Genomic DNA, 26,744 nt, shown 5'->3' with positions numbered 1-26,744 from the left:
ACCACAACACTAACAGCAGGTTATCTTTGCCACCTGAGTCAGAAGTGTTGCAATAATATTTGGGAACAATAAAAAAGACTGGGTGAAATTCAATTGAGACATACCAGAGGCTTTCAGTTAATTGATCAAGATAGAGATCATTTCTTTCAAGTGTCAGTGTTTTATAGAATTTGAGTCACTTAGACATCGACAAAGTATACATGGTAACTCTTATCTGAGGTTTATGTGCTCGGTACAGAATGTACCTCTTGTTTGTTGTTTAACAAGATTTTCTCAGGGTCTGGTATTGTATTTAGCCATAACATTTGGTTATTGGCCCAGGGCACATAATACTACAGCATAGCACAAATAACAGAGATCAGCCAACTACCGTATTTCATCACGTAATAGTTGCACTTTTCCTCATTTTAATTTATCAAAAAGAGGTGCGATCATTACACAAGGAAAAAAAAATCTGCATTTGATTCTTCCAGTTTTTGTTGTTGATTTATATCCGAAAAAGGAGGAGGGATTTTTTTTTATTGTGTCAGAGGCGAATTGAGACCACAGTTATAATGTATAAAAACCCGCACGAACAAAGTTTAAAAATTGGCATTATACTAAATATCCTCTGACCAGTAGCTGGCCACTTGGAGTGCCTCTGGTGTTGCTGTAAGAAGGTCCTCCATTGTGCATGTGGCAGGGCTCAGGCTGCATTGTAGTAGGTGGTCTGTGGTTTGCTTTTCTCCACATTCACATGTTGGAGACTCCACTTTGTGACCCCGTTTCTTAAGGTTAGCTTTGCATCTCGTGGTGCCAGAGTGCAATCTATTCAAGGTCTTCCAAGTCACCCAGTCTTCTGTGTGCTCTGGGCAGGGCTGGTTGAACATATGAGGCTGCTGAAGCGGCCGCCTCGGGCGTTGGCCGCTAGGGGCGCTGTCGAGGCGTCGACAGCGGCCCGTAGCGCCACCGATGCTGCCGTGCCGCCGCTGTTGGCGCGGGGCTTCGATCCTTCGCGCCCGCGCCAAACTGCACAGCACAGATTGGCCATTTTTCCCTTAGTTCCTAGACGCAGATCGCCCAATTCTCCCTTACTTCCTGGACGCGGCCGCAGATCGCCGGGCGATCAGCGGCCGCGTCCAGGAAGTAAGGGCGAATTGGGCGATCTGAGATGTGCAGCTCAGATCGCCTAATTCTCCCTTACTTCCTGAACGTGGCCGCAGATCGCCCGGGCTCAGATCGCCCAATTCGCCCTTAGTTCCAGGACGCGGCTGCAGATCGCCCGGGAGATCTGCGACCGCGTCCAGGAAGGGCAAATTGGGCGATCTGTGCTCTGCGCGTGTGCACAGCTCAGATCGCCCAATTCGCCCTTCCTGGACGCGGCCGCAGATCGCCCGGGCGATCTGCGGCTGCGTCTAGGAACTAAGGGCAAAATGGCCGATCTGAGCTGTGCGCATGCGCAGAGCACAGATCGGCCATTTTTCCTTTAGTTCCTAGACGCAGGCGCAGATCGGCCGGCCAATCTGCGCCTGTATCTAGGAACTAAGGGCGAATTGGGTGATCTGAGCTGTGCGCGTGCACACAGCTCAGATGGCCCAATTCGCCCTTCCTGGATGCGGCCGCAGATCGCCCGGGCGATCTGCGGCTGCGTACAGGAACTAAGGGCAAAATGGCCGATTTGTGCTCTGCGCATGCGCACAGCGCAGATCGCCCATTTCTGCCCTGCCTGCTCAAGGCAGGCGCAGATCGCCACCGATCTGCATCTGCGTTGAGAAGGCAGGGCGGAAATGGGCGATCGCACAGCGGCACCATTGCTGCAGCAGCCGCCGCCGCCACCGCCACAGCCACCACTGCCGCAGCCGCAGCAGCCGCCGCGACCTCTGGTTTGTGTGTGGGGGGGTGTTGGGCACCAAAATGGGGGGGGGGACGCCAAGTAATAGGTTCGCCTACTACTTGGAATGACCTCGGGCCGGCACTGGCTCTGGGTGGCATTTCTAATATAGTATCAGCCACTTACTGAGGTTCCGGGTTTTAGCCTGCCACTTTTGGACTCTTGAACTTGAACTCTTAACATATAAAGGAAAAGACGATTTAATAGGCATTAATAAAAGCTGTAGGGATGCGGTTCAATATGTATTTGACATGTATGATATATTCAAAAGAAATAGGTCAAACAGGAAAGGAGGATGATTGCTGAAGTGGTTTATGCTGGGTGTGTTTAAGAGATCAGCTTAAGAAGTGCCATAATAGTTGTTATATAGCTAAAGAGCAGTCATGTGGAAAGTGGAGTGGCCTGTTTTCTGCTGTTCCAGAAGGTAGGATCCAAAACAATGGGTTCAAATTACAAGAAAGGAAATTTCCAATAAACTTTAGGAGGAACTACCTGATAGTAAAATCTTTCTGACAGAGTATCTTGAAAGATGATGGATTTTCTGTTGGTGGGGTTTTTTTTTAAAACAAAAGTTACATGACCACAACTCAGGTTTACTTTAACTATGGTATTCTTGCACTGGCAGGGAGCCAGATTAGAGAAATGTCTGATGATCAAGTAGGACTGTCTGTGCACTTTTGTGTCCACTCACATATACAGTAGAGTCTCACTTATCCAAGACTCGCTTATCCAAGGTTCTGGATTATCCAAGGCATTTTTGTAGTCAATGTTTTCAATATATCATGATATTTTGGTGCTAAATTTGTAAATACAGTAATTACAACATAACATTACAGTGTATTGAACTACCTTTTCTGTCAAATTTGTTGTATAACATGTTTTGGTGCTTAATTTGTAAAATCATAACCTAATTTGATGTTTAATAGGCTTTTTCTTAATCCCTCCTTATTATCCAAGATATTCGCTTAACCAAGGTTCTGCCAGCCCGTTTAGCTTGGATAAGTGAGACTCTACTGTAGTTAGAGGAAACCAGGGTCCCATCTTCACTGCCACGTCATGCCACTTGAAACCAAATTATATGATCAGTTCAGTGCAGTTAAACTGCATTATATGAGTCTACTGACAATATCATGCAGTTTTAAATTGTGTGTATATGGTGTTTGATGTTTAATAGGCTTTTCCTTAATCCCTCATTATCTTGGATATCCGCTTATCCAAGGTGCTGTGGTCGAACCAGGGCGGCCGTCTGCATTCAGTCTAATCTGACCTGCAGCAGTGAGTTCCACCGATCGGAAGGAGCCATGCTGAGACCAATCTGGCCATGCGGGCATGCCCCAGCAGTAGCTTAGGCTATATCTCTTGCTTCTTCCCTATCGCCTTCAGACTTCAACTATGTAATAAATCCCTAATAAAAGAATCTTCTTGCTCCAACCTCTCCCCAAGTGGTTATTTTGTATCCTTTCTTTGACTATAGCATGATTTCCCTCCGATCTTAGGAGTTCTGCCTCTCTCTCTCCCTCGCTCCAGACAAACCGCAGTGAAGGTACTGTACAAAGGGCTACAAAATGGTATAATGCATTCCACCCCCCAAAAACATATGTGTGTAAGTATGTTGGCAAGGCTGTCCAATATATTGGATAACTGGTAGATATATTGATAACTCGATGCCAACTGATATAGGGTGAGCCAACAGGCTGTAAATGAGCTGGGAGTCAGTCTGGGAGAGGTAACTTGGCTTGTACTGGTGTGGCTTGGGGCATGTTTTGAAGGGCATAGGGGTGGCCCTGGAGTCCCTGGTGGTGGAGCAGGTTAAACTACTGAGCTGCCGAATTTGCTGAACGAAAGGTCAGTGGTTCGAATCAGGGGAGTGGGATGAGGTTTTGCTGTTAACCCCAACTTCTGCCAACCTAAAAAAAAAGTAAAGGTTTCCCCTGACGTTAAGTCCAGTCATGTCTGACTCTGGGGGTTGATGCTCATCTCCATTTCTAAGCCGAAGAGCCGGCGTTGTCCGTAGACACCTCCAAGGTCATGTGGCTGGCATGACTGCATGGAACGCCGTTACCTTCCCGCCAGAGTAGACCTATTGATCTACTCACATTGGCATGTTTTCGAACTGCTAGGTTGGCAGAAGCTGGAGCAACAGCGGGCGCTCACTCCACTCCCGGGATTTGAACCTGCCACCTTTCGGTCTGCAAGTTCAGCAGCTCAGTGCTTTAACACACTTCGCCACCGAGGCAGTTCAAAAACATGCAAATGTGAGTAGATCAATATGTATCGCTTTGGCAGGAAGGTAATGGTGCTCCATGCAGTCATGCCGGCCACGTGACCTTAGAAGTGTCTACAGACAATGCCAGCTCTTCAGCTTAGAAATGGAGATGAGCACCAACCCCCAGAGTCGGACACGACTAGACTTAATGTCAGGGGAAAACCTTTGCCTTTTATAATAATAATAATAATAATAATAATAATAATAATAATAATAATACTTTATTTATACCCCGCCACCATCTCCCCAACGGGGACTCGGGGCAGCTTACATGGAGCCATGCCCAAAACAATACAATGTAAACAGCATATAAAGAACAGCACATCACAATACAATAAGCAATACAATAAAAAATAATATCCATTATATCCAAAATATCCAAAATAAAACAAGGAGACAATGAAAACAAGGGCAGTTTTAGGGGTATCCCAGATGCTTTTAGCTTCAACCCCTATAGATTTACATCTGCACATATCTCTGTATGCAAAATTTGGCATTCTCCCACTGCCTGGCATCTCTCAAACGCTAAAGGTATCTCCTGATGTTATCACTTACTAGTAGAAAAGAGAGGGAAAGAAAAGAAAAGGTACACTCTCATTTCCCTCTCACTCTCAGTGGAGACCAGCTGCTGCTCCTTGCTCTGAATCACATGCAACACCATATGTGTGTGTTTGTGTTGAACTTAAAACCAGTTTCTGCTCACTTCTCTTTCTATAGTGATCCAGCACATGGATCAGTTGCTATGATATTCAAAGTGGTAATCTGAGGACTGGTACAAGTACACAATGACATAGCTACCAAATCCTAGATGATATTAGGAAAGGAACAGCTATAGCCCATGTGTGCAAATATAGCAGTGGTTCCTTGTACACTGGTGTAGGGGAGCTAATAACGGCTGCCACCAATTTGTAAAGATGCAACCACCAAAGACTCAGAGAGGAGACCTTTTACTTTTTTCTTTCTTTCTTCTTCTTATTCACTTTAGATGGTAACGTAACTTGGTTTATAATATATGCGACAGAGGCTTAGATGTTGGAAGAACAATAACAAGTTTATTCAGGCACAGAGCTTAGTGGTTATAATGTTGTTTCTCACTTGGAGATATTTTTATTAACAGTTACAATACTAGAATGAGGTTAGTCAAACTCCCTAAAGTGTCACTTCTTTTACTTAAAGTAGTTAGAACTTCTTTCTCTGCTACTTTTAGACCGCAGTCACCCCTGTGATATACGATCACAGATTCTCTGTTCCTTACCAGGACACAGACAACATTAAAACTTACTTTAAACCGACTCAAAATGAACAATTGAGTCTCCTTGATCCCCGCAACCTAGGATCAATCTTCCCTGTGCCTCATCAGAGCACAGACTGGCCCTCTTTTTTAAACTCTGCACTTCTTAAAAAAATGGCAGTTGGTGTTGAAAGTATTATAATGTTTGCAAAATTATATAATTCATGTTTAGTCAGTAGGTCTGTACCTTTAACTGGTAGTATGTTTGTACTTTGAGCTTTATCAATCAGATACAGGTGGAGCTATGTTTTTCATTTATATATTCTCTGCATTCTGCCTGTATTCTCTCTGAGTTTTTTGTTCCTGTATTATGCTTCTGTTACAGCAATAAAGTAAGATGACTTTATGCTACAATGTAGCTTCTTATTTGACCACATTACTTCGGGGCTTTGTTTCTGCTGCAGCCTTATTATATTTTTCTTTGATACTCTGCAACCTAAGGTTTTTACCTTTGCTGACAGTTGGCTCCGCCTACTTCTCCATGGCAACCAGCCTCTGAGTGCTGAGATGCAATAACTGTAATACTTACCTTTTTAAAACACAAACACACAATTAAACATAACATCTGTAAACCAAAAATCCGTACTTCATTACAACTGGGAAATAAAATAGCTAGTCCCTCACATCAGACAGTTTAGGTAGCACGGGTATGAGACCCCTTGGTGGCATTAGCAATAATGCTATATACCTTTTTCTAAGATGCCCAGGAAGATATCAGTGTGAATTGTGTATTCTTATGATTCCCAGAAACATTTTCTGCCATAGTTAATGGTGGGGAATGCTAAGAGTTGCAGTTCAGCATCTGAACATCTGAACCAATCCCACTCTGGCTCTAAGAGGTATTGACTCATTCGTGATTTAATAGTTTCCCTTTGTAAATAAATGTATTCAGGCAAAGAACTACCCCATCTTACACTTGGCTGAATTCCTGCTGTTATCTTACAATCATTGTATATTACGTGCCCCATGCAATAAGTCCTTAGATTTTCATTTCCTCATGTAAATCTAAGTAAGGACCTTATCTCATGAGGTAGGTATTTCACCTGCCTCATAAGATAAGGTCCTTAGATTTACACGAGCAAATAGGATTTATCTCACAAAGTCTTTCCTCTTCTGTTGTTCTTCCAATGGGAGATGGTTGGCAAGGAAGTGTTTTTTTAAAAAAACAGCAAAAGGTCATTAATGGATTATTTGTATTGGCAAAATAAACATTTTCTGAATTGTCACCATAAGGAGAACAATTTGATTAGTGTCATGAGACAAATCCTAGCCAAAGACACTATTACCCAACTGAGTTTGTGATGTAATGCGTCCCGTGGTAAGTTCCAGAGTTTGTCACATTTACATTCAATGCAAATAGTTTCTCAATTTCTTCTAGAAGCATTCAAATTCTTTATTCTATAATTTGCTTTTCCGTTTCCTTAGGCACTCATTCGTGATTTAATAGTTTCCCTTTGTAAATAAATGTATTCAGGCAAAGAACTACCCCATCTTACACTTGGCTGAATTCCTGCTGTTATCTTACAATCATTGTATATTACGTGCCCCATGCAATAATTAGATTTTCATTTCCTCATGTAAATCTGTGATAAGTTCCAGAGTTTGTCACATTTACATTCAATGCAAATAGTTTCTCAATTTCTTCTAGAAGCATTCAAATTCTTTATTCTATAATTTGCTTTTCCGTTTCCTTAGGCACTGATTCAATGGCTAAGGTAAATCCAGCAGCTCTGAGTTTTTACTGGCTTCCTTATGACCTCAAAGCTAGACTGTAAATAGAGAATGGTTACATGTGTTGTCGAAGGCTTTCATGGCCAGAATCACAGGGTTGTTATATGTTTTCCGGGCTCTATACCCATGTTCCAGAAACATTCTCTCCTGACATTTCACCCACATATATGGCAGGCATCCTCAGAGGTTGTGAGAGAACTGTTATTTTCTGTTGTTATTTTCTGTGTAAATCACCATGTACAGTGATGATGATGATAGAAGTAAGTTTCTCCTACAGATATGCATCCTAGGCAGACTTTTGTTACTTTCTACCCATAAAATGCATGAGACTTTAATAACTTATTTAGCCTGATCTGAATGAGAATGATTTTAGATCTTGAAACTTTTCATTGGCTTATTAAAATCAAAATAACATTTTAAAAGGCAGTGTTATACCAGCTTTCCCAACATTTGACATTTTACCTCTTTGGGCAGGGAAGGTGTTATCTCCTTCTATAAAAGGAGCTCTTTCCTTATGACCCACCCAGCAGTGTATCAGGTGAGGCTGAGCAATGTTTCTGGCTCAGTGACCAGGCTGTTGTCTAAAATCTAGAAGAGAAATTTACAACAGAAAGTCTGGGATATCTGGTAGCATCTAGAAGCCTCCACTGATAGCCTTGCTAAGGTGGGAAAACATCGACTTCTGCAGCTCATGAGTGCCATCAAAACAACATGTCCATTCTGATCCTTTCAAGGCTCAAGAGAACTAGCAAGATGATACAACGCTTGAAGGGTAGACACAAACTCTAAGCTATTTATGGCATTGTAAATCATGAGCATGTGAATGCCAGCCACTGTATGTTTCATGCTGGAGCATGGCATTCGGATGAACAGATCTGAGCATATATATTTTTAAAATTTATATACTGTAATTTTATATTGTATTTAATTGTTTTTTTAACTGATTTTATGTACTGTTGATTGATTTTGTATAGGCATCTAATTGTGCCAGTGTTGTAAGCCGCCCTGAGTCCCTTCGGGGACTCACGGATCATCTCCGATGCCAGCTTGACCAGGGCGGGTCAGTGCTGCTTGTGTTATTGGATCTCACAGCAGCATTTGACACAGTCGATCACAATCTGCTGACCCACTGCCTTGCTGTTGCTGGAGTCAGGGGGACAGCTTTAAATTGGCTGGCCTCCTTTCTTCACAACCGTGGACAGCGAGTGGAGAGGGGAGGCCTGGTCTCTGAGAGGTCCCCTCTACATTGTGGGGTTCCTCAGGGGGCCATTCTCTCCCCTCTGCTGTTTAACATCTATATGCGACCATTTGCTCAGCTGGTCCGAGATTTCGGGCTCGAGTGTTATCAATATGCTGACGACACTCAGCTTGTGTTAAAGATGGAAGGCCGACCGGATTCTGTACCCGACAATTTTCATCAGTGCCTCGAGGCCATTATTGGATGGTTGCATTCCAGTAGGTTGAGGGTGAATCCAGCAAAGACGGAGATCCTATGGCTGGGTCGACCGGGCAGCGGAGATATCCAGTTGCCAACCCTGGATGGCGAAGCGCTACGCCACTCTTCACTAGTAAAGAGTCTGGGAGTCCTCTTGGACCCTTCACTGACGATGGAGGCCCAGGTCTCCGCCGTTAGCAAAACTGCCTTTTTTCATCTTCGGCAGGCTAGACGGTTAGCCTCCTATCTGTCTAGGGACAACCTGGCTACGGTGATCTAGGCTACAGTCATCTCGAGACTGGACTACTGTAATACCCTTTAAATTGGCCTTCCTGTGTCGGTGATCCGGAAGCTCAAATTGGTGCAAAATGCAGCTGCCCGGCTTCTTGCGGGAGTCCCGATGAGATGCCACATAACACCAATCTTACTGCAGCTGCACTGGTTACCAATTGAGCACCGGATCACTTTCAAAGTGATGGTGCTTACCTTTAAAGCCTTACATGGTCTAGGGCTGATGTACCTGAGGGACCGCCTCACTCCCTACAAACTCCAGAGATCCCTCCGTTCTGAGGACCAAGACCTGTTGGAAGTCCCCAGTTTTAAGACCTTGCGTCTAACAGCAACTAGACGCAGAGCCTTTTCAGTAGTGGCGCCATCTCTCTGGCACACCTTGCCACCTGAAGTTCGTGCCTTGCAGGACTTGTAGCAAGTTCTTAGAGGTATGGGGATACCAAGTCACCTTGTCTGTTTACTGAGAAATCTGTATAACAACCAAGTAGCAACAATAATAACAGACCACGGAACAACAAACTGGTTCAAGATTGAGAAAGGAGTACGGCAGGGCTGCATACTCTCACCCTACCTTTCAGGATGTGATAGCCCAGCATTCATAACAACTGTACTCTCCACGTCCTGCCAGAGCAATGGGGGTGGGGGGTGGGAGGGATAAGGACAATCTGGCCAGAGATGGGTTTTATGGTCAGCTCTGGTTTTTCAAGCCTGGGGAAAGGATCATATAACATATACGTGTGAATGTGGGGAGGGGGGAAGGTAGGAAGTGGATATACTTAGGGTTTGGTGGGAATACGTCAGTTTCAGCTTGTTTTCATTTTGAAAAGAAGGTACTCAATAAAGCGTTTCCACTGAGCTGCCTGTGTGCGCCTGTTTGAGTCTGATAGCTTTCAAGAGCTGACATTAAGCTGAAACTCCCTTTTTCCTGCTCATTCCGTAAGGAGCATCCTTGTCGGTGAGAGCATGAACTCCATCACAGACAACAACCCGTCGGACCTCGCACTCCTTGAGGAGTACCAGGCGAGCCCGCGGGGTGCCGGAGACCCGGGAGATGAAGGAAACCCATTGCCTGCATCGCGTGAGGGGGGAGCGGACTCGCCACGGAGGCCACTGACTTCCACCCAGTTACCCACTGGCGGAAGGGTGATGGTAAGATGGAAGATCCAAGTGGGAGACGACCCGGAGTGGGTCAGAGAGGAGTCCCCGGGAACAAAGACTCGAGAGGAGGATGGATGCACTGGAGGGGGTCTTGGAGATGCTCTCTCGACAGATGAATCTGATGCGGCAAGAAGTGGCCACATCCTGGATGGCAGCAGCCGAGCAGAGAGACCAAAGGGGAGCCCAACCCACGAGAGGTACCATGTCCCGTTCCCCTAGTTGGGTGGGCTTCATGGACGTTGAGGATGACTTACAGCGGCAAGGGATGTCGGCTTTCCCAATGAGCCTGTCCGGGAGGAGTCAGTTGAAACCGAGTAAGAGGGAGTTCCATGTGAAGTTCAACGGAGATCCAAGACAGTTGTTTTATTTCATTACTAATATAAGACATTAAATGCAAGATTTCGGGGAACAATTTCCCTCAGAAAGTGCAAAAATCCACATTGTGGGAGCAAATCTGAAGGAAGCAGCTGCAGACTGGCTAATGCAGATGTATGATACTGATGCCCCCAAGCTGAGGAGCCTGGAGCATTTCCTGAAAGCTCTCCGAGAGAAGTTTGAGGACCCTCTAGTGGAGGAGAGAGTGAAAGCTCACCTCAAAAGGATATACCAGGGAAGCAAGACAGTATCAGAGTATGCCCTGGAATTCAAAGCAGTGACTGGGAGGATCAGGGACTGCTCAGAAACCACCAAACTGGAATATTTCAGGGCAGGCCTGTGCCCCGATGTGCTTGAATGGGCTCTACACCGGGGTAACCCGAAGGACTTGGAAAGCTGGGTTATTCTGGCTGGCCGCGTGGAGGTGGACCAGCAGCAAATGCCTCGCCGAGCAAGGGAAGGTAGCAGATTCAAGCCCCCAGCCACAGCAGCACGGCGTCCCTCTCCCCATCATGGGAGGTCAGCAAACCGGGAGAGGAGAGGGGGGCGAGGTGCCTGTTTTTCCTGTGGCCGCGAGGGGCATCAAGTGGCAGAGTGCTCAAAAGGATCGGGTGCATGAGCGAGGGGAGGAGAGCCTTGCAGCTAAGCTCATGTCAGGACGTGTATTCAACTTGTATGCAGAAGACATCATGCAAAGTGCGGGGCTTGATGAATCCAAGGCTGGAGTTAAAACTGCTGGAAGAAACACTAACAACCTTAGGGTTGTTGTGTGTCTTTCGGGCTGTGTGGCCATGTTCCAGAAGCATTCTCTCCTGACGTTTCGCCCACATCTATGGCAGGCATCCTCAGAGGTTGTGAGGTATGGAGAAAACTAAGCAAAGAGGTAAATATATATCTGTGGAAAGTCTAGGGTGAGAGAGGTCAGTGTGAATGTGTGTAGTTAATCACTTTAATTAGCATTGAAAAGCTTATCTGCTGTCTTCTTCCTGCCTCTGGGGCATCTTTTGTTTAGAGTCGTTAACTGCCCTAGGTTGATTCATGTCTGGAAATCCTCTGTTTTCATAGTATTGCTTTTTATTTACTGTTCTGATTCTTGAGTTTTTTAATACTGGTAGCCAGATTTTGTTAATTTTCATGGTTTCTTCCTTTCTGTTGAAGTTGTCCACATACTTGTGGATTTCAATGGCTTCTCTGTGTAGTCTGACATGATAGTTGTTAGAATGGTCCAGCATTTTTGTGTTCTCAAATAGTATTCTGTGTCCAGGCTGGTTCATCAAATGCTCTGCTATGGCTGATTTCTCTGGTTGAATTAGTCTGCAGTGCCTTTCATGTTCTTTGACTCTTGTTTGGGCGCTGCGTTTGGTGGTCCCTATGTAGACTTGTCCACAGCTGCATGGTATCCGGTAGACTCCTGCAGAAGAGAGAGGATCCCTCTTGTCCTTCGCTGACCGTAGCATTTGTTGGATTTTCTTCGTGGGTCTGTAGATAGTTTGTAGGTTGTGCTTCTTCATCAGCTTCCCTATGCGGTCAGTAGTTCCCTTGATGTATGGTAAGAACACCTTTCCTCTGGGTGGATCTTTGTCTTGACTCTCATGGCTTGTTCTTGGCCTTGCAGCTCTTCTGATGTCTGTGGTGGAGTATCCATTGGCCTGTAGAGCCCAGTTTAGGTGGTTGAGTTCACCTTGGAGGAGGTGAGGTTCGCAGATTCTTTGTGCACGGTCTGTCAGGGCTTTGATTGTGCTCCTTTTTTGACTTGGGTGATGGTTGGAGTTTTTATGAAGGTATCTATCTGTGTGAGTAGATATGCAGATGATACCACTCTGATGGCTGAAAGTGAGGAGGAGCTGAGGAGCCTTATCACCAAGGTGAAAGAAGAAAGTGCAAAAGCTGGGTTGCAGTTAAACATCAAAAAAACCATGATGATGGCAACCAGACTGATTGATAACTGGCAAATAGAGGGAGAAAATGTGGAGGCAGTGACAGACTTTGTATTTCTAGGTGCGAAGATAATTGTAGAAGCAGACTGCAGCCAAGAAATCAGAAGACATTTCCTTCTTGGGAGGAGAGCAATGACTAACCACAATAAAATAGTAAAGAGTAGAGACATCACACTGGCAACGAAGGTCCACGTAGTTAAAGCAATGGGATTCCGCATAGTAACCTATGGATGTGAGAGCTGGACCATAAGGAAGGCTGAACAAAGGAAGGTAGACACTTTTGAACTGTGGTGTTGAGGAAAATTCTGAGAGTGCCTTGGACCACAAGAAGATCCAACCAGTCCATACTCCGGCAAATAATGTTCGGCTGCTAGCTGGAGGGAAGGATATTAGAGGAAAAGATGAAGTACTTTGGCCACATAATAAGAAGACAGGAAAGCTTGGAGAAGAGAATGATGCTGAGGAAAATGAAAGGAAAAAGGAAGAGGGGCCAACCAAGAGTGAGATGGATGGATAGTATCATTAAAGGGACTGGCTTGACCTTGAAGGAGCTGGGAGTGGCCACGGCCGACAGGGAGCTTTGGCATGGGCTGGTCCATGAGGTCACAAAGAGTCAGAAGCGACTGAGTGAATAAACAACAAAAATCCACAATATCTGCTTTGAACTGGATTATCTGAGTCCATACTGCCATATAATGCAGTTCAACATGAATTTTATACAGCTTTGTGGAATGGGCCTATGTGTTCGATATGAGAACGAAAAGGATGAGGGTGCAAGGACAGCAGCGGTGAAAGCAGAGGCAGGGATATGTGGTGTTATCTTCTTGAAATGTACTGTAATTTCAGTTCAGTTCTTTTGATTTTCTCTTTTTTACATGTTGTACACAGACAATGCTTATTCTGCCTATTTGTTCAATTTCAAGGACCATGTTATAGGTTTGATGCCATAAAAATAATTAGTTGCAATTACTGGCGAAATGTGTTAAAGCACTGAGCTGCTGAACTTGCAGACCAAAGGGTCCCAGGTTCAAATCCCGGGAGCGGAGTGAGTGCCCACTATTAGCTCCAGCTTCTGTCAACCTAGCAGTTCGAAAACATGCAAATGTGAGTAGATCAATAGGTACCGCTCCGGCGGGAAGGTAACGGCACTCCATGCAGTCATGCCGGCCACATGACCTTGGAGGTGTCTACAGACAACGCTGGCACTTCGGCTTAGAAATGGAGATGAGCACCAACCCCCAGAGTCAGACATGACTGGACTTAACGTCAGGGGAAACCTTTACCTTTACTTACTGAATTTATGCAGACTCCTTGCAATATTGTCCAATTTAAATTGGTCTTCTTGTACCATCGCCACCACCTCTACTTCTTCCTCATTATCATCAGCTATCGTCCCTGCTTCAGGAACAGTCAGCTCCATTAGATCACCCTCTGTTAACCCAATGGTACTGGCTGAATTTCTCCTATATCCATATCTTTAAACTCTTCTCCACCCACCTTTTTTGCCAATTTTGCCATGCCTTTCATTATTTTTGGTTGGTTCTGTAGTAAAGGGTGTTCCTACATTCAATTGTATATTTTTATTTACTTCTGAACACAGGCTCAGAATTACTTCCCTCAGAATTTGTAGAGCAGCTTTGCACAAACCTTTTATAGACTCAAGTGATACTGCTTAGAAAAAAATAAGGAGTCTTAGAAGTTTAATAACAGAAGAAAATAGAAACTTTAATAAAATTAATAAAATATAAAAATAAAGATAAACCCAAGAGCCCCTGGGTTTATTCCACATTTCCCCAGACAACTTTTGTGAAAATTCTAGGAATGCCAAAGAAGCAAGGACACTAATACTCTGGGGTTTGGGAAGCACAAGTGACACCTTGCTTGCTGACAGCCACAGCAGTGACATTATTCTGCTCTCCTTATTCCAGAGTAATTCCAACTGAGTCCAAGGCCTCTGTGGCCCATTGAGGGTAATGGTCTGAGTTCCCATACATGGTCTTCATGAAATTCTGAACAAACTCTGGAAATCTCTGCTCGATAATACTCTCTCTGATTGAGCGCATCAGGTTTAGCTAGAGAAGAAATAAAAATAGTCCCTTCAGTAAGCACATTTTCAACAACATCAATTTCCCAACAGACACAACTAGCCATAGAAAGGAGTAATTGCTATCAGTAAGGGGGGCACCCAAATAATAATACAACCCAACCAAAACAATATTTTTCTTAGTGTCTCAGTTTTTAGGCCTATTCCTGGGGTTATTTGAGGTGCTGATTCTGAAAATCACATTGGTGATATAAAAATTGCATCAGCTCTAGTTTCCTAGATATGGTTTTCATGGTTTTCTATGGGAGAACAGCTGAAGACTGGTATACAGCACATGTTTTGTATCTCAAAACCTAGAGCTGATAGGGGAAACTGTTGCCATTTTTGGAATTAGCAGGTCAAATATACAGGCAGTCCGCAAGTTATGAACAAGATAGGTTCTGTAGGTTTGTTCTTAAGTTGAATTTGTATGTAAGTTGGAAACAGGTACATTAAGTATAACTTCAGCCAAAAAGACGGACGGATGGATGGATGGATGGACGGACAGACAGACAGAGAGAGAGACAGGTCTTTTTGGCTGAAGTTACACTTTAAAATGTGTAGATATATATATATATATATATATAGAGAGAGAGAGAGAGAGAGAGAGAGAGAGCGCTTTGGATAACATAGGGAAGGGTTAACATCCCTGTGGTGTTTGTTTTGCTTTCTGTGCCCTTGTTCAGAAGATTTCACCTCACTTTCTGTTCCTGTGATAATTGGATTTTGAAAAAATTGGCTTGTTATGCAAACACGGATTTGTGCTAAAGCTTCAGTGGAGACACCTTTTTCCCATGATAACAACTCTTTCAGGAGTGAATTTTCCTGCATTTCTCTCACTTCCTGTTGTCTCAACCCCATTCTTAACTAGGAGTGTTTGTAAGCCAGATGTTTGTAACTGACAGAATGTGAGGCAAAACCTTCTGAACAGGGGCACAGACAGCAAAACAAACCCCACAGGGGTGTTGATCCTTCCTTATGTTATCCAAAGCTTATATATATACACACACACGAACAATTCTACAGAATCTATCTTGTTCCTAGCTGGGGGACTGCTTGTATCCTAATGTCTCACCCTCAGATTGGAGCCAGAATGTAGAAGAAGCTCTTCCACTTCCTCTGAGTAGAAGAAAGTCCTAAGGTTACAGAAAGACAGACCAACCTGGTAAGCAATATTATGGACAGTCACGTGGTGCATGGCAGCTGTATCAATACGAAAGAGAGCATTCAAGAACGCTCGGCTATACCTGTCACAAGACAAAAGAGGAACAAAGTCATCTGCTTATTACCAAGGAGGCAATGTAGGGCAAGAAAATTAAAAGAGGGAAATTGTATTTTTCTTTCCTTTCCCAGGAAAATAAACAGGCCAGACATAACTGCAATTAAGGTGCAGGCAACACTGGAAAGCTGTTTCTCTTTGCACATTGAGCACATTGTTGTTTTAGTAAGTTTGTTGGTTGGCAAAACAGCACATATTTTACAGAGGAGACAGAACAACAATGAGAAGCTCTATGGGTCTAGCTGTCAAGGTAGGGACTTTAAAGGTAAGTAATTTTATTTTAATACATTTCTCAGCCAAGAGCACTGATGTGCCATGGCAGTTTTTGTATTGTATTGAACAATGTCATATTGGCCTCTTCCACACCCTCTGAAAAATGCTGGACTAGAACTCATGCATCTTCTGAAAGCCTCACCTTTTGGGGAGCAAACAAAAAACCTCTATCTCTGTAATTGTAACCAGCCACTATCACTCACAGTTTTCCTAAGGAAGAAATGGTCTGAAACTAGTGTAAGTTGTCTTTAGACATTCTGTCGATCAAACAAGATAATGCCTAACTATTCTACAACCAAGTAAACACCTTGCCATATGTTTATCCCACTCAAGATAGTGTGTATGCTTTCCCCACATTCTTAATTCACACCTATCTTTTGCAACCAATAATTTAAATTATCTAAGATGATCTAGCGATGATTTCTACATGAGTCTACCAGGGGTTTAGTCTGATATCCTAACTACTATGGCTTATTGAATTCTCACAAATAAAATTACCAGATTCCTTCAATTGTAAAATGCCATAGATGTAAGATGTATCCTAATTTTACTACCACCACCACCAACAACAGAAATACATCAGATACAGCTGCAATTCTAAGATGTACCCAGTTTTTAGATATGTTTATATAGGAAAAAGTGCATCTTAGAATTTAAGAAATGTAGCATCATTTTTCTTTTCTTCCAGTAATACTCTTTTTTGTAAGGAATAAAATAGATTGTTGAAGTATATCCAGATCATACTATGTTGCTATGGCTTGGGTACAAAGTAAGATTATTTTTATTCAGAAATAGGTATTTTAGCCTACTGATATAATACACTATGCAGCAAGACAGCAAGACAGCTTTCTTTGCCTTTCTGACCACTTTTAAAATAAAAAAATAGAACCTTCAGACATAGATGAGAAAAGCCCTGCCTTCTGGGTAAGCAATCAGCTTTGATAATACACATTGATGACTTAGGTGAAGGATAAAATTATATATTTAAAAGGTGGAAAGAAAGGGAAGTTTCCCATGTTTAAGTACAAACCTCTGACAGGTGGGGCAGTGACAGTTCTCATCAATGGGCCGGAAGTCCTTGGCATATTGCTTGTTCTTTAACTGCAGTGAGCCCCAGGGGACCAAGGCTGAACCAAAACGCTGAAAGTGGGAAAAGGCAGAGAAGGCTAAAGACCTGAGGAAATGTTTACAGCACTCATTTTGTTTTCCTGGCTCACTGGTATTCTCAAGTGACTTCCTAATTACAATGCTCATTTTTTGGTTTAATAAATGCCCCCCATCCCAGTTTAGCTCATCTTTTGCCAATAAATGACTCCTCCCCCCCAGGCTGTCGCTACCAGTTTCTCCCATAGCTACTTACTGCCGTCCTTGTGGGAAAGACACAGTCAAACATGTCACAGCCAAGGGCCACACACACCACCAGGTCTGTGGCATACCTTTAGGGGAAAAGAGGTGAACAGACACAATTCAGGTGATAAAGCAGCTGCCCAATAGGTTTCTCACTTTCTGCCCAAAAAAAGCTGTTTACCTTGAGGGGACATTTGGTAGTAACCTTGTGCTTTGCCACTTTACAGCCACCCTGAAGTGTTCCCTCCTGGAACCTGGAGCAAACTGACATTAACTTGCACCAGGCAGCATTTTGTGACATGTATAGCATTTATCATACCCTACTCCCATAAGATAGCGAGGCTTGCTCCTGGGGAGATGATCTGTACTGAGGGCCACCATCCTCCAGAAGTGATCTTTGGCTTCGCCACCACTCAGGCCCCCAATGGCAAAACCCGGCACATCTCGTTTACTCATTTCTGGCAGAGGAAGGGAAGACAGTTGTTAGAGATGTGAATGCCAACATAGAAAATAAAACTACCTCTGGAACCTCAGTGCAAGAATTTCCAGAGCTGCCTCTGTCATTTATTACCATGCAAGAGAGCAAATTACAAGTTTGCCTTCTCCCCTGATTAACTGTGAGGGCTGTTTTCAAACATTGGTGGAACTGGTATGCACCTGTATGTTTACAGATCACCCCCTCCACTCTATAAATGGGTGGCAAAGTTCTGTGGCAATTATCTTCTCATGCTTTTTGTAAAGAAGAGCTTATCACTCATAATTGGAAACAAAGTTCATTTTATACTTTTGCTACCTGTTATAACACTATGAAAGAACCAAACTATAATAATAATAATAATAATAATAATAATAATAATAATAATAATAATAATAATTTTATTTCTTATCCGCCTCTCCTCATGGCTTGAGGCGGGTTACAACATCCCTAAACACACACACAACCATCTAAAAAGATTCTACAAAATACACATATTAAACATATTTCTACAAAATACATATCAAAATACACAGAATAAACATTAAACATAAGACACAAGTTTAAAATTCTGATTAAACTAGATTCTTTGAAAAAAGCAAATATGCCCTAAAATTTAAATAAAATATGCCTTTAAACTTGAATAAAATCAGAATTTACCACAACTGAAACACTGGCTTATTAACCTATATCTCTGGTTCTAGTATTCCTTATGTGAAAGTAAAGCTTTACCATTTAATCAAAGACCTTATGAGAAACTGAAACCAATGGAAAGTGACAGCCGAAGGCTATCCAAACAAAGGAGTTTCAATTTAATTTTCTCTGGTTTCCTCCTCAAAATATCTGGCAGAGTAAATATATGTTGCTGAAAAGAAAAGATCTTCCAATCTTTACCAAACTTACCTTCCAAGCACTTGGTTCGAAGGGCAGGATCTAGCCCACCCTGTATAATAGCAAATAGATTCTGCTTACTGGGCTGGCTGTGTGCTGCAATACATCGATCCAGCCAACGAATGGATCTGCAAGATATAGAGGCCAAAATCAGACATTGCATCAAGTACAATAATACCAGTCACCCAAATGAGACTGCGGTCTCTTCTACACTGCCAGATAATCCAGATTATTGAAGCAAATAATCCACATTATCTTCTTTGAACTGTATTATGTGAGTCTACACTGCCATATAATCTAGTTCAAAGCAGATAATCTGGATTTTATATGGCAGTGTAGAAGGGGCCTTACTTCCTATCAGCACTAAATATATATATTCCAAGCAGGAAATTGAGCAGATAGGCACTGGGTCATGCCATCTGAAAACCCAACAATCTAGTTTGGTGGTCTTGCCCTGCATAGTCAATGTGCAAATATAATAATGATTGTGTCTAATGTTATGTATTTCTGTGATTTTCTATATTCCCGAAGAAGAGATACAGAAATATAGTCTGATTTGCACTGGGATTCTCAGCTAAAAAATGACTATCTTTTAGGCATCTTGAAATATGACTTTTTTCTTGTGGATTTTATTGGCCACTTCCCAATTTTTGTTCCCTCATAGCACAGTAGCATGTATTGTCTGCCAAACATAAAAGACAAATGCACTACACGTTGATGAGGATAAGAAAAAACCTGAACATTTATTTATTTATTGTTTACAGTATTTAAACCCCGGCCTTCTCACCCCAAAGGGGACTCAGAGCAGCTAATATAAATCCTATCAGATAAAACTCAATAAAATTAAAATTTTCTGAAGTAGCATAAAATTCCAAAATCTGGTTTATTTTTTTAATGATTTAAAAATACAGCATTGAACTCATGGGGCTATAGCAGTGGTTCCTGACTTTTGGGCCTCCAGGTGTTTTGGACTTCAACTTCCAGAAATCTCAGCCAGCTTACCAGCTGTTAGGAACTGTGGGAGCTGAAGTCCAAAACACCTGGAGGCCCAAAGGTTGGGAACCACTGGGCTATAGGGACAGTTTTCCAAAAGCAGGATTATTTCCACAGTTGCAAAGAAAAGATTTAGAAACAACAAATGAGCATGCAGACATTTTGGAAAGTAACTGGAAAAGTAAGACAGACCACATGAGCAAGCATCACTGTGTACAACCATTTGGAAAAACTGAACTGGGCTGGTCAAAAGGGTCTAAAAGCAGGTAGATATAACACACAGCACAAACCTGAACATGGCCTCCTCCACACGGGGACCACTGACTGTGCTGCTGACCACATCATCTAACTGCATCAGGATGTCAGAGCCTGAAAAGAAATATATTGTCAGTTTGGTAACAAATTTGAAAAAAAAATCTGATCCTGGTTTGAAAGTGTTATTTCCTGTTTAATTGTGCAGTACTTACTTTGAAAGTAGTTGTTATATTCCAGAAACTTTCATTTTTGTGGCTGCCACAAACTATGTTAAATTGGATGAGGCTCCATTAGAGATTCATTGAAAAATCAGAGTAAAATGTGTTGCAGGATGTCCCGCAAAAACAAAGTTTTTGCAGTTTAATAAACTTTTTCCATGTTTTTTGTGATAGAACAAATTAAGAAATGACATTTATAACCCAGGAACAAAAATCGTGTTATATAGTGAAATGGAATTTACATAGTAAATTTCAAGTAATTTATATTTTAACTCAAAGGAACTCAAGTACAATAATAAGCAAGTAAGCATTAATACTTTTCAAACATATCTTTATATATCTATATAATAAAAATCAAAATATGTATGTACGTGTCTATCTATTTATGTTTGTTTGTATTTTCCAAGATGGCTCCCACATCTAGAGAGCACTGAGAACCCCATCAATGATACATCTAGACCAAACTTGGCATTTATACTAGAGGGGTTGGGGAGGAGGACCCAGGATAATGGGAGTTATAGTTCACCCTCATCCATAGATCACTGATGATCTGGAACAAACTTGGCACACATACCCATCATAAAATGGTGGCAATGTTTCAGGGAGGAGTGACAGGATAGTGGGAGTTGCAGTTCACCCCGCATCCAGAGATCCATGTGACACAAACCGATAGTGAATCTGGACCAAACTTGGGACATATACTCATCATGACCAATTTAAAATACTGGAGGGGGTTGGGAGGAATTGACCCAGCAATGAAATACAGTAGAGTCTCACTTATCCAACATAAACGGGCCAGCAGAACGTTGGATAAGCGAAAATGTTATATAATAAGGGATTAAGGAAAAGCCTATTAAACATCAAATTATGTTATGATGTTACAAATTAAGCACCAAAACATCATATTGTACAACAAATTGACAGAAAAAGCAGTTCAATATACGGTAACGTTATGTAGTAATTACTGTATTTACGAATTTAGCACCAAAATATTGCAATGTATTGAAAACATTGACTATAAAAACATTGGCTACTAACAAATTGACTACAAATAAAGATAGAATTCCATAAAATGAACTTACAGTAACAACATTGTTGAAAATTAAATCTGTAAAAGTTCAGTCCTTTCTGCCTAGGGAAACAGTTGTGGGCAGGAGGCAGATTGTGTTGGATAATCCAGAACAGTGGATAAGCGAATGTTAGATATGTGAGACTCTACTGTAGTTGTAGCAGGAAAGAAACATACTCCCTGACGAAAAAACAGAGTCAGACATCTTACTAGCTGGTATTATACAAGATACAATATTACCAAGAGCATTCTGTATTTCAATGGATTTCTCTGGAGTCAGCAGAATCTCTTTGCCATCATAAGGAGAGCAGAACTGCACTCCTTCTTCAGTCACCTCGGAGAGCTCCACCAGGGAAACCATCTGAAATCCACCACTGTCCTGCAGAAAAAGATCGACACCCTAAAGAGAACTGACAGACGGGTCATCTAATGTGGTACTTTACTGCACCGAACACCAGAAGCACTAGGTTTCCTTGACCACAAGATTGATAGAAGAACTGAGGGTCCATCTACACTGCATAATTAATGCAGTTTGCCAGCACTTTAACTGCCATGACTCAATGCTATGGAATCTTGGGACTTGTAGTTTGGTGAGGCACCAACACTCTGACAGAGAAGACCTTATAAAATTACAGTTCTCATGAATTTATTTACTACTGCTCATCAGATCAATGACTAATTAAAGGGAAAACAATATACAGATTTCCTTCTCTTATTATCTTCAGCAAGGGCATTTGCTGTATGGGTATGTACCTCTGTATGGGTGACATCTGATTATTAAAACTGGCACAAAATTTGGCAATATTTCCATGCATACTGAACATGCATTTCCAGGTTTTGCAACGTTTGGGAGTCTTCCAAGCACTACAATTTTCTTCTATAAATTTAGCAACCATTCTATTGGCATATATACCCCTGTTATTTTTCTAACTCAGTGGTTTCAAACATGTTGGCTTCCAGGTGTTTTGGACTCCAGCTCCCAGAATTTCTGGCCACTGGACAACCTGGCTAGGTTTTCTGGGACTTGTAGGCCCAGACATCCGTACGGCCAAAAGTTTAACACCTCTGTATCTAACTGATCTAGATTACAAACTTATCCATACTAACTGCCATGGGCACAAAAAGTCTTCTATGTGTGTTATTTATTTATTTATTTATTTTATATACCGCTCTTCTCCCCCAGGAGGACCCAGAGCAGTCTTACACAATGGCAGAATTAAATGCCACATATAATACAACATGTAGTAAAAACATAAAACACAAATAAAAGCCGGTATCCAAATCAAATTAAAGCAATGTGACCATTGCAACAGGGGAAGTTTCGAGCCAAAGTCAGCGCCAGTCCGTGTTCGACTTAATATTAATTCACAGAATCCATCAGGTCATTTATACACTGAAAGATCTTTGCAAAGGTTTCCTTATTAACAAATACAAAGTATTGTTATTCACTATAAGGCTTATCTGCCCTTCAAAATCTTGATGAACATAAAGATTACTGGTGAAGAAGTTAACAACTGGTAAATGGTGATAATTTTATCACATCCCTGTCTCTAGATTTTTTATGAGGTGCAGAAAGTACTAAAATGTCTCCCATATCTGGCAAAATAGCCATACTTTGATGTCTATAATATTAAATTATCACATAGGACTTCTTAAACTTTTTCCACTCATGACCCCTTTTTGACTAAGAACTTTTTATATGACCCCAAGTATATACAGTAGAGTCTCACTTATCCAACACTCGCTTATCCAACATTGTGGATTATCCAACGCATTTTTGTAGTCAATGTTTTCAATATATCGTGATATTTTGGTGCTAAATTCATAAATACAGTAATTACTACATAGCATTACTGCCTATTGAACTACTTTTTCTGTCAAATTTGTTGTCTAACATGATGTTTTGGTGCTTAATTTGTAAAATCATAACCTAATTTGATGTTTAATAGGCTTTTCCTTAATGCCTCCTTATTATCCAACATATTCACTTATCCAACATTCTGCTGGCCCGTTTATGTTGGATAAGTGAGACTCTACTGTAGGTATATAAAATAGATATAAAAATCAAACATTTACTTATAATAAATCAGCATTTGCAAGGCTTGCTAAGCAGGCTGGTTTTCCTTTTCATGAGTACAGCTGAAGCATTTGCAATGTAAATACTACATGTTGATGCTAAAAGATTTGTGAAAATAAGTGGCAGTAAGAAATCTTTTACTGTTACCAAACTTTTCATGACCCCAGCATTGAGCCAAGGGGGCCCTATTGTTGGCTGAAACTCACAGTTTAGGAATCAGTGACTTAAAAAGCAATAATTAGGTATGCTAGGCTGGAGAAAGGGCTTTACTGTCATGCCTGCCTCATACAGCACACTTTCCCATTTTTGTCAACAGCTGAAGTCCAATAAAAAAGCATTCCCCACCACCATGAGAAATGGCTCCCTTGTACTCACTGTAAGCAAGTTCCGTGACCAGTTCATAAAGCCATGGAGTCCATTGGCTTTTTTGATAAGGTCTGGTCCCTAGGGAAGAAAGGATCATTGTCATTGCCTGGAATATGGGCAGTTCCAGCATCCACTCAATCCACACACCCCACACTGCAAAGAATACATATAAAATTGTCAGCAAATGTCTCTAGAAGAATTTTTGGGGATATTTTAACAACGTTTTAGGTACCGCTCATGTTTTTCTCAGCTATCCCCTTCCTTCAAGGCACATATGGTTGCGACATTACATCCACATCACTGTGTGGATCAACTTGGCAGGAGGAAGAGTTTGGCAGCAGAGATCCCTCTGATCAAGTGGCAAGGTTATCTCTAGCCTTTGATTCTAAGGGTCCTTCCACACAGCCATATAACTCAGAACATCAAGGCGGAAAATCCCACATTATCTGCTTTGAACTGAGGTATATGGCAGTGTGGACTCAAGATAACCCAGTTCAAAGCAGATATTGTGGGATTTTCTGCCTTGATATTCTGGGTTATATAGCTGTGTGGAAGGCCCCATCTACCCTGACATATAAAATCCAGATTATCTGATGTGGACTGGATTATATGGCAGTGTACTCATATAATCCAGGTCAGATCAGATAACCTAGATTATCTAATTTGATAATCTGGATTATATGGCAGTGTAGAAGGGGCCTAAGGAAATCAGGAAGAAAATTCTCAGGAATTTTCCCCAGCAGAGGCCTCTGCCCAATGATGAAATTCACAAAAGTAGGTAGCGTCTCAAGTTTGTTTAAAGGTCTGGTTTTGTGGGCTTTGGGGCTATGGAAAGGCATTCCATACATTTGTGGTATTCCTACCTGTATATATTCCAATTCAATGCAGAAAATGTGGGATTTTATTCAGCTGTGTGGAAGGGGCCCCAATTCAAAGCAGATGTGGGATTTTCTGCCTAGGTATTCTGGATTATATAGTTGTGTGGAAGGGCCCTGGGATAAACAGAAAACCTGGGATCAGATCCTGGGATATAGGGCCTGTCTGGAAGGGCCATTTGATTCAAAACTGGAGAGAAAACACGGCTGCCGATTGTGGACAGCTCCCACTTCCTCCCAGGAGGCGAAGGAAAGAAAGCCAAGTGCCTCTTGTGCTCGGAATATCGCGCCCAAGGTCTCCCGCTACACCTTCCACTGACTACATAGCTCTAGGGGCTGAGTTGGGAGGGGGAGAAGTGGACTCACGGGGCGCATGCCCAGATGGTAGGTGTTGCCCAGGCACAGGCGGCATCCGAGACGGTCCAGCTGCGAAGCGGTGAGGCCCTTCATGGTCCCCTGCGTACCCACCGGCATGAACACCGGACACTCCACCGTGCCGTGCGGCAGGCGCAGCTCGCAAGCCCGGGCTCGGCTCCGCCCGCATTCGGCCACCACTCGCAGCGACAAAGCCGCTGGCGCCGTCGAACTTGCCGCCATGGCAGCCCCGGCCTCAGGCGCCCCCGTCACGTGACGCAGAGCCCCGGAGGGGGGGGGGGAGCTCAAGCCCAAAGTGTTCCCTCGAGCCGTTAAATGGAGTCGCTGTGGCAGCCTTGGCCGTGTGACGTCATTACGCCTGACTGTGTTGTAGCGCTAGAGCTACTGTATTAAAAAAATTTCAATGCCATATGAACTTTCAAGAATGGCGATTCTGAACAGGCTAAAATCCTTTGTGCTTTGCAGAAAGAAGCTACATGGTCAGTATTCGAGTTGTTTGACACCACATTCGCGTCTATGGCTCCATTCTATGGCATTCTGGGATTGCAGTTTTGTGAGATAGCAACCCTTCTCTGTTAGAAAGCCCTAGTGACATCCCCGCCAAATTTGGAACTTTACAGGATGAAGCCGTGGCTGTTAAAGTGGTGTCAAACTGCTATAATTCTGAAGTGTGGATGATATAACTGTCACCAATCTATTTGAGGTACTGTAGAATCTCAGTCATGCCAGCCGCATGACCTTGGAGGTTTCTACGGACAACGTCGGCTCTTCAGCTTAGAAATGGAGATGAGCAGCAACCCCCAGAGTCGGTCACGACTGGACTTAAGGTCAGGGGAAAACCTTTACCTTAGAATCTCACTTATCCAAGACTCACTTATCCAAGGTTCTGGATTATCCAAGGCGTTTTTGTAGTCAATGTTTTCAATATATCGTGATATTTTGGTGCTAAATTTGTAAATACAGTAATTACAACTTAACATTACAGTGTATTGAACTACTTTTTCTGTCAAATTTGTTGTATAACATGTTTTGGTGCTTAATTTGTAAAATCATAACCTAATTTGATGTTTAATAGGCTTTTTCTTAATCCCTCCTTATTATCCAAGATATTTACTTATCCAAGGTTCTGCCAGCCCATTTAGCTTGGATAAGTGAGACTCTACTGTAGTTAGAGGAAACCAGGGTCCCATCTTCACTGCCATGTCATGCCACTTGAAACCAAATTATATCATCAGTTCAGTGCAGTTAAACTGCATTATATGAGTCTACATTGACCATATCATGCAGTTTCAAATTGCGTGTATATGGGGTTGGAATTCAAGCCCACACTGCCCAAGGTCCCTTCCACAGGGCTGAATAAAATCCCACATTTTCTGCTTTGAACTGTGATATACGGCAGTGTGGACTCAGATGACTCAGTTCAAAGCAGATATTGTGGGATTTTCTGCCTTGATATTCTGAGTTATATGGCTGCGTGGAAGGCCCCCATGTCTGCAGTCCTCAATGCGGAACAGTTAGGCTGAGGGAATCCCCCTTGACTTCTGAATGTCTGTTGGAATGTATCTATTTGTTCTCTCTCTCTCTGAGCCTTTCCACACAGCCATATAACCCAGAATATCAACAGAGGACCCTTTAACACACCTCTGTATCCCAGAATATCAAGGCAGAAAATCCCACAATATCTGCTTTGAACTGGGTTATCTGAGTCCACACTCAGATAATGTGGGATTTTCTGCTTTGATATTCTGGGATATAGGGCTGTGTGGAAAGGCCCTGAGTCCACACTGCCATATATTCTAGTTCAGAGCAGAAAA

General features: G+C 42.5%; 1 protein-coding gene across 2 annotated transcripts; it reads right to left on the bottom strand.

Annotated features, from left to right (window-relative positions):
* Positions 1-14,053: 14,053 nt before the first annotated feature.
* On the bottom strand, positions 14,054-25,270 carry qtrt1 (queuine tRNA-ribosyltransferase catalytic subunit 1). 2 transcript variants are annotated; one of them, XM_008103816.3, is made up of 10 exons: positions 24,922-25,270; positions 23,690-23,758; positions 21,478-21,616; positions 19,986-20,064; positions 18,715-18,830; positions 17,656-17,794; positions 17,350-17,425; positions 17,020-17,129; positions 15,600-15,684; positions 14,054-14,426 (listed from the first exon to the last, which is right to left on the bottom strand). In XM_008103816.3, exons 1-10 carry the CDS (start codon positions 25,150-25,152, stop codon positions 14,274-14,276), a joined length of 1,197 nt encoding a protein of 398 aa, XP_008102023.2. In that variant the 5' UTR covers positions 25,153-25,270; the 3' UTR covers positions 14,054-14,273. The 2 variants fall into 2 exon arrangements, with proteins under 2 accessions (XP_008102023.2, XP_062827469.1); XM_062971399.1 differs by lacking the exon at positions 21,478-21,616 and having other exon boundaries at positions 24,922-25,260.
* Between the last annotated feature and the right edge of the window lie 1,474 nt (positions 25,271-26,744).

The sequence above is a fragment of the Anolis carolinensis genome, chromosome 2 (genome assembly GCF_035594765.1).
Source record: "Anolis carolinensis isolate JA03-04 chromosome 2, rAnoCar3.1.pri, whole genome shotgun sequence".
Taxonomy (NCBI): domain Eukaryota; kingdom Metazoa; phylum Chordata; class Lepidosauria; order Squamata; family Dactyloidae; genus Anolis; species Anolis carolinensis.
Note: the sequence above shows the minus strand (reverse complement) of the source record. Positions and strands in the feature narration are given on the sequence as shown.

What these genes read in the sequence shown, in the direction of transcription:
- qtrt1 (XM_008103816.3), bottom strand. Translation starts at nt 25,152, where the DNA reads ATGGCGGCAAGTTCGACGGCGCCAGCGGCTTTGTCGCTGCGAGTGGTG. An exon ending in ACCATCTGGGCATGCGCCCC is followed by an intron (nt 23,759 to 24,921) that starts GTGAGTCCACTT and finishes TTTCTTCCCTAG; the next exon opens with GGACCAGACCTTATCAAAAA. An exon ending in CACTGCCCCACCTGTCAGAG is followed by an intron (nt 15,685 to 17,019) that starts GTTTGTACTTAA and finishes GTCTTGTGACAG; the next exon opens with GTATAGCCGAGCGTTCTTGA.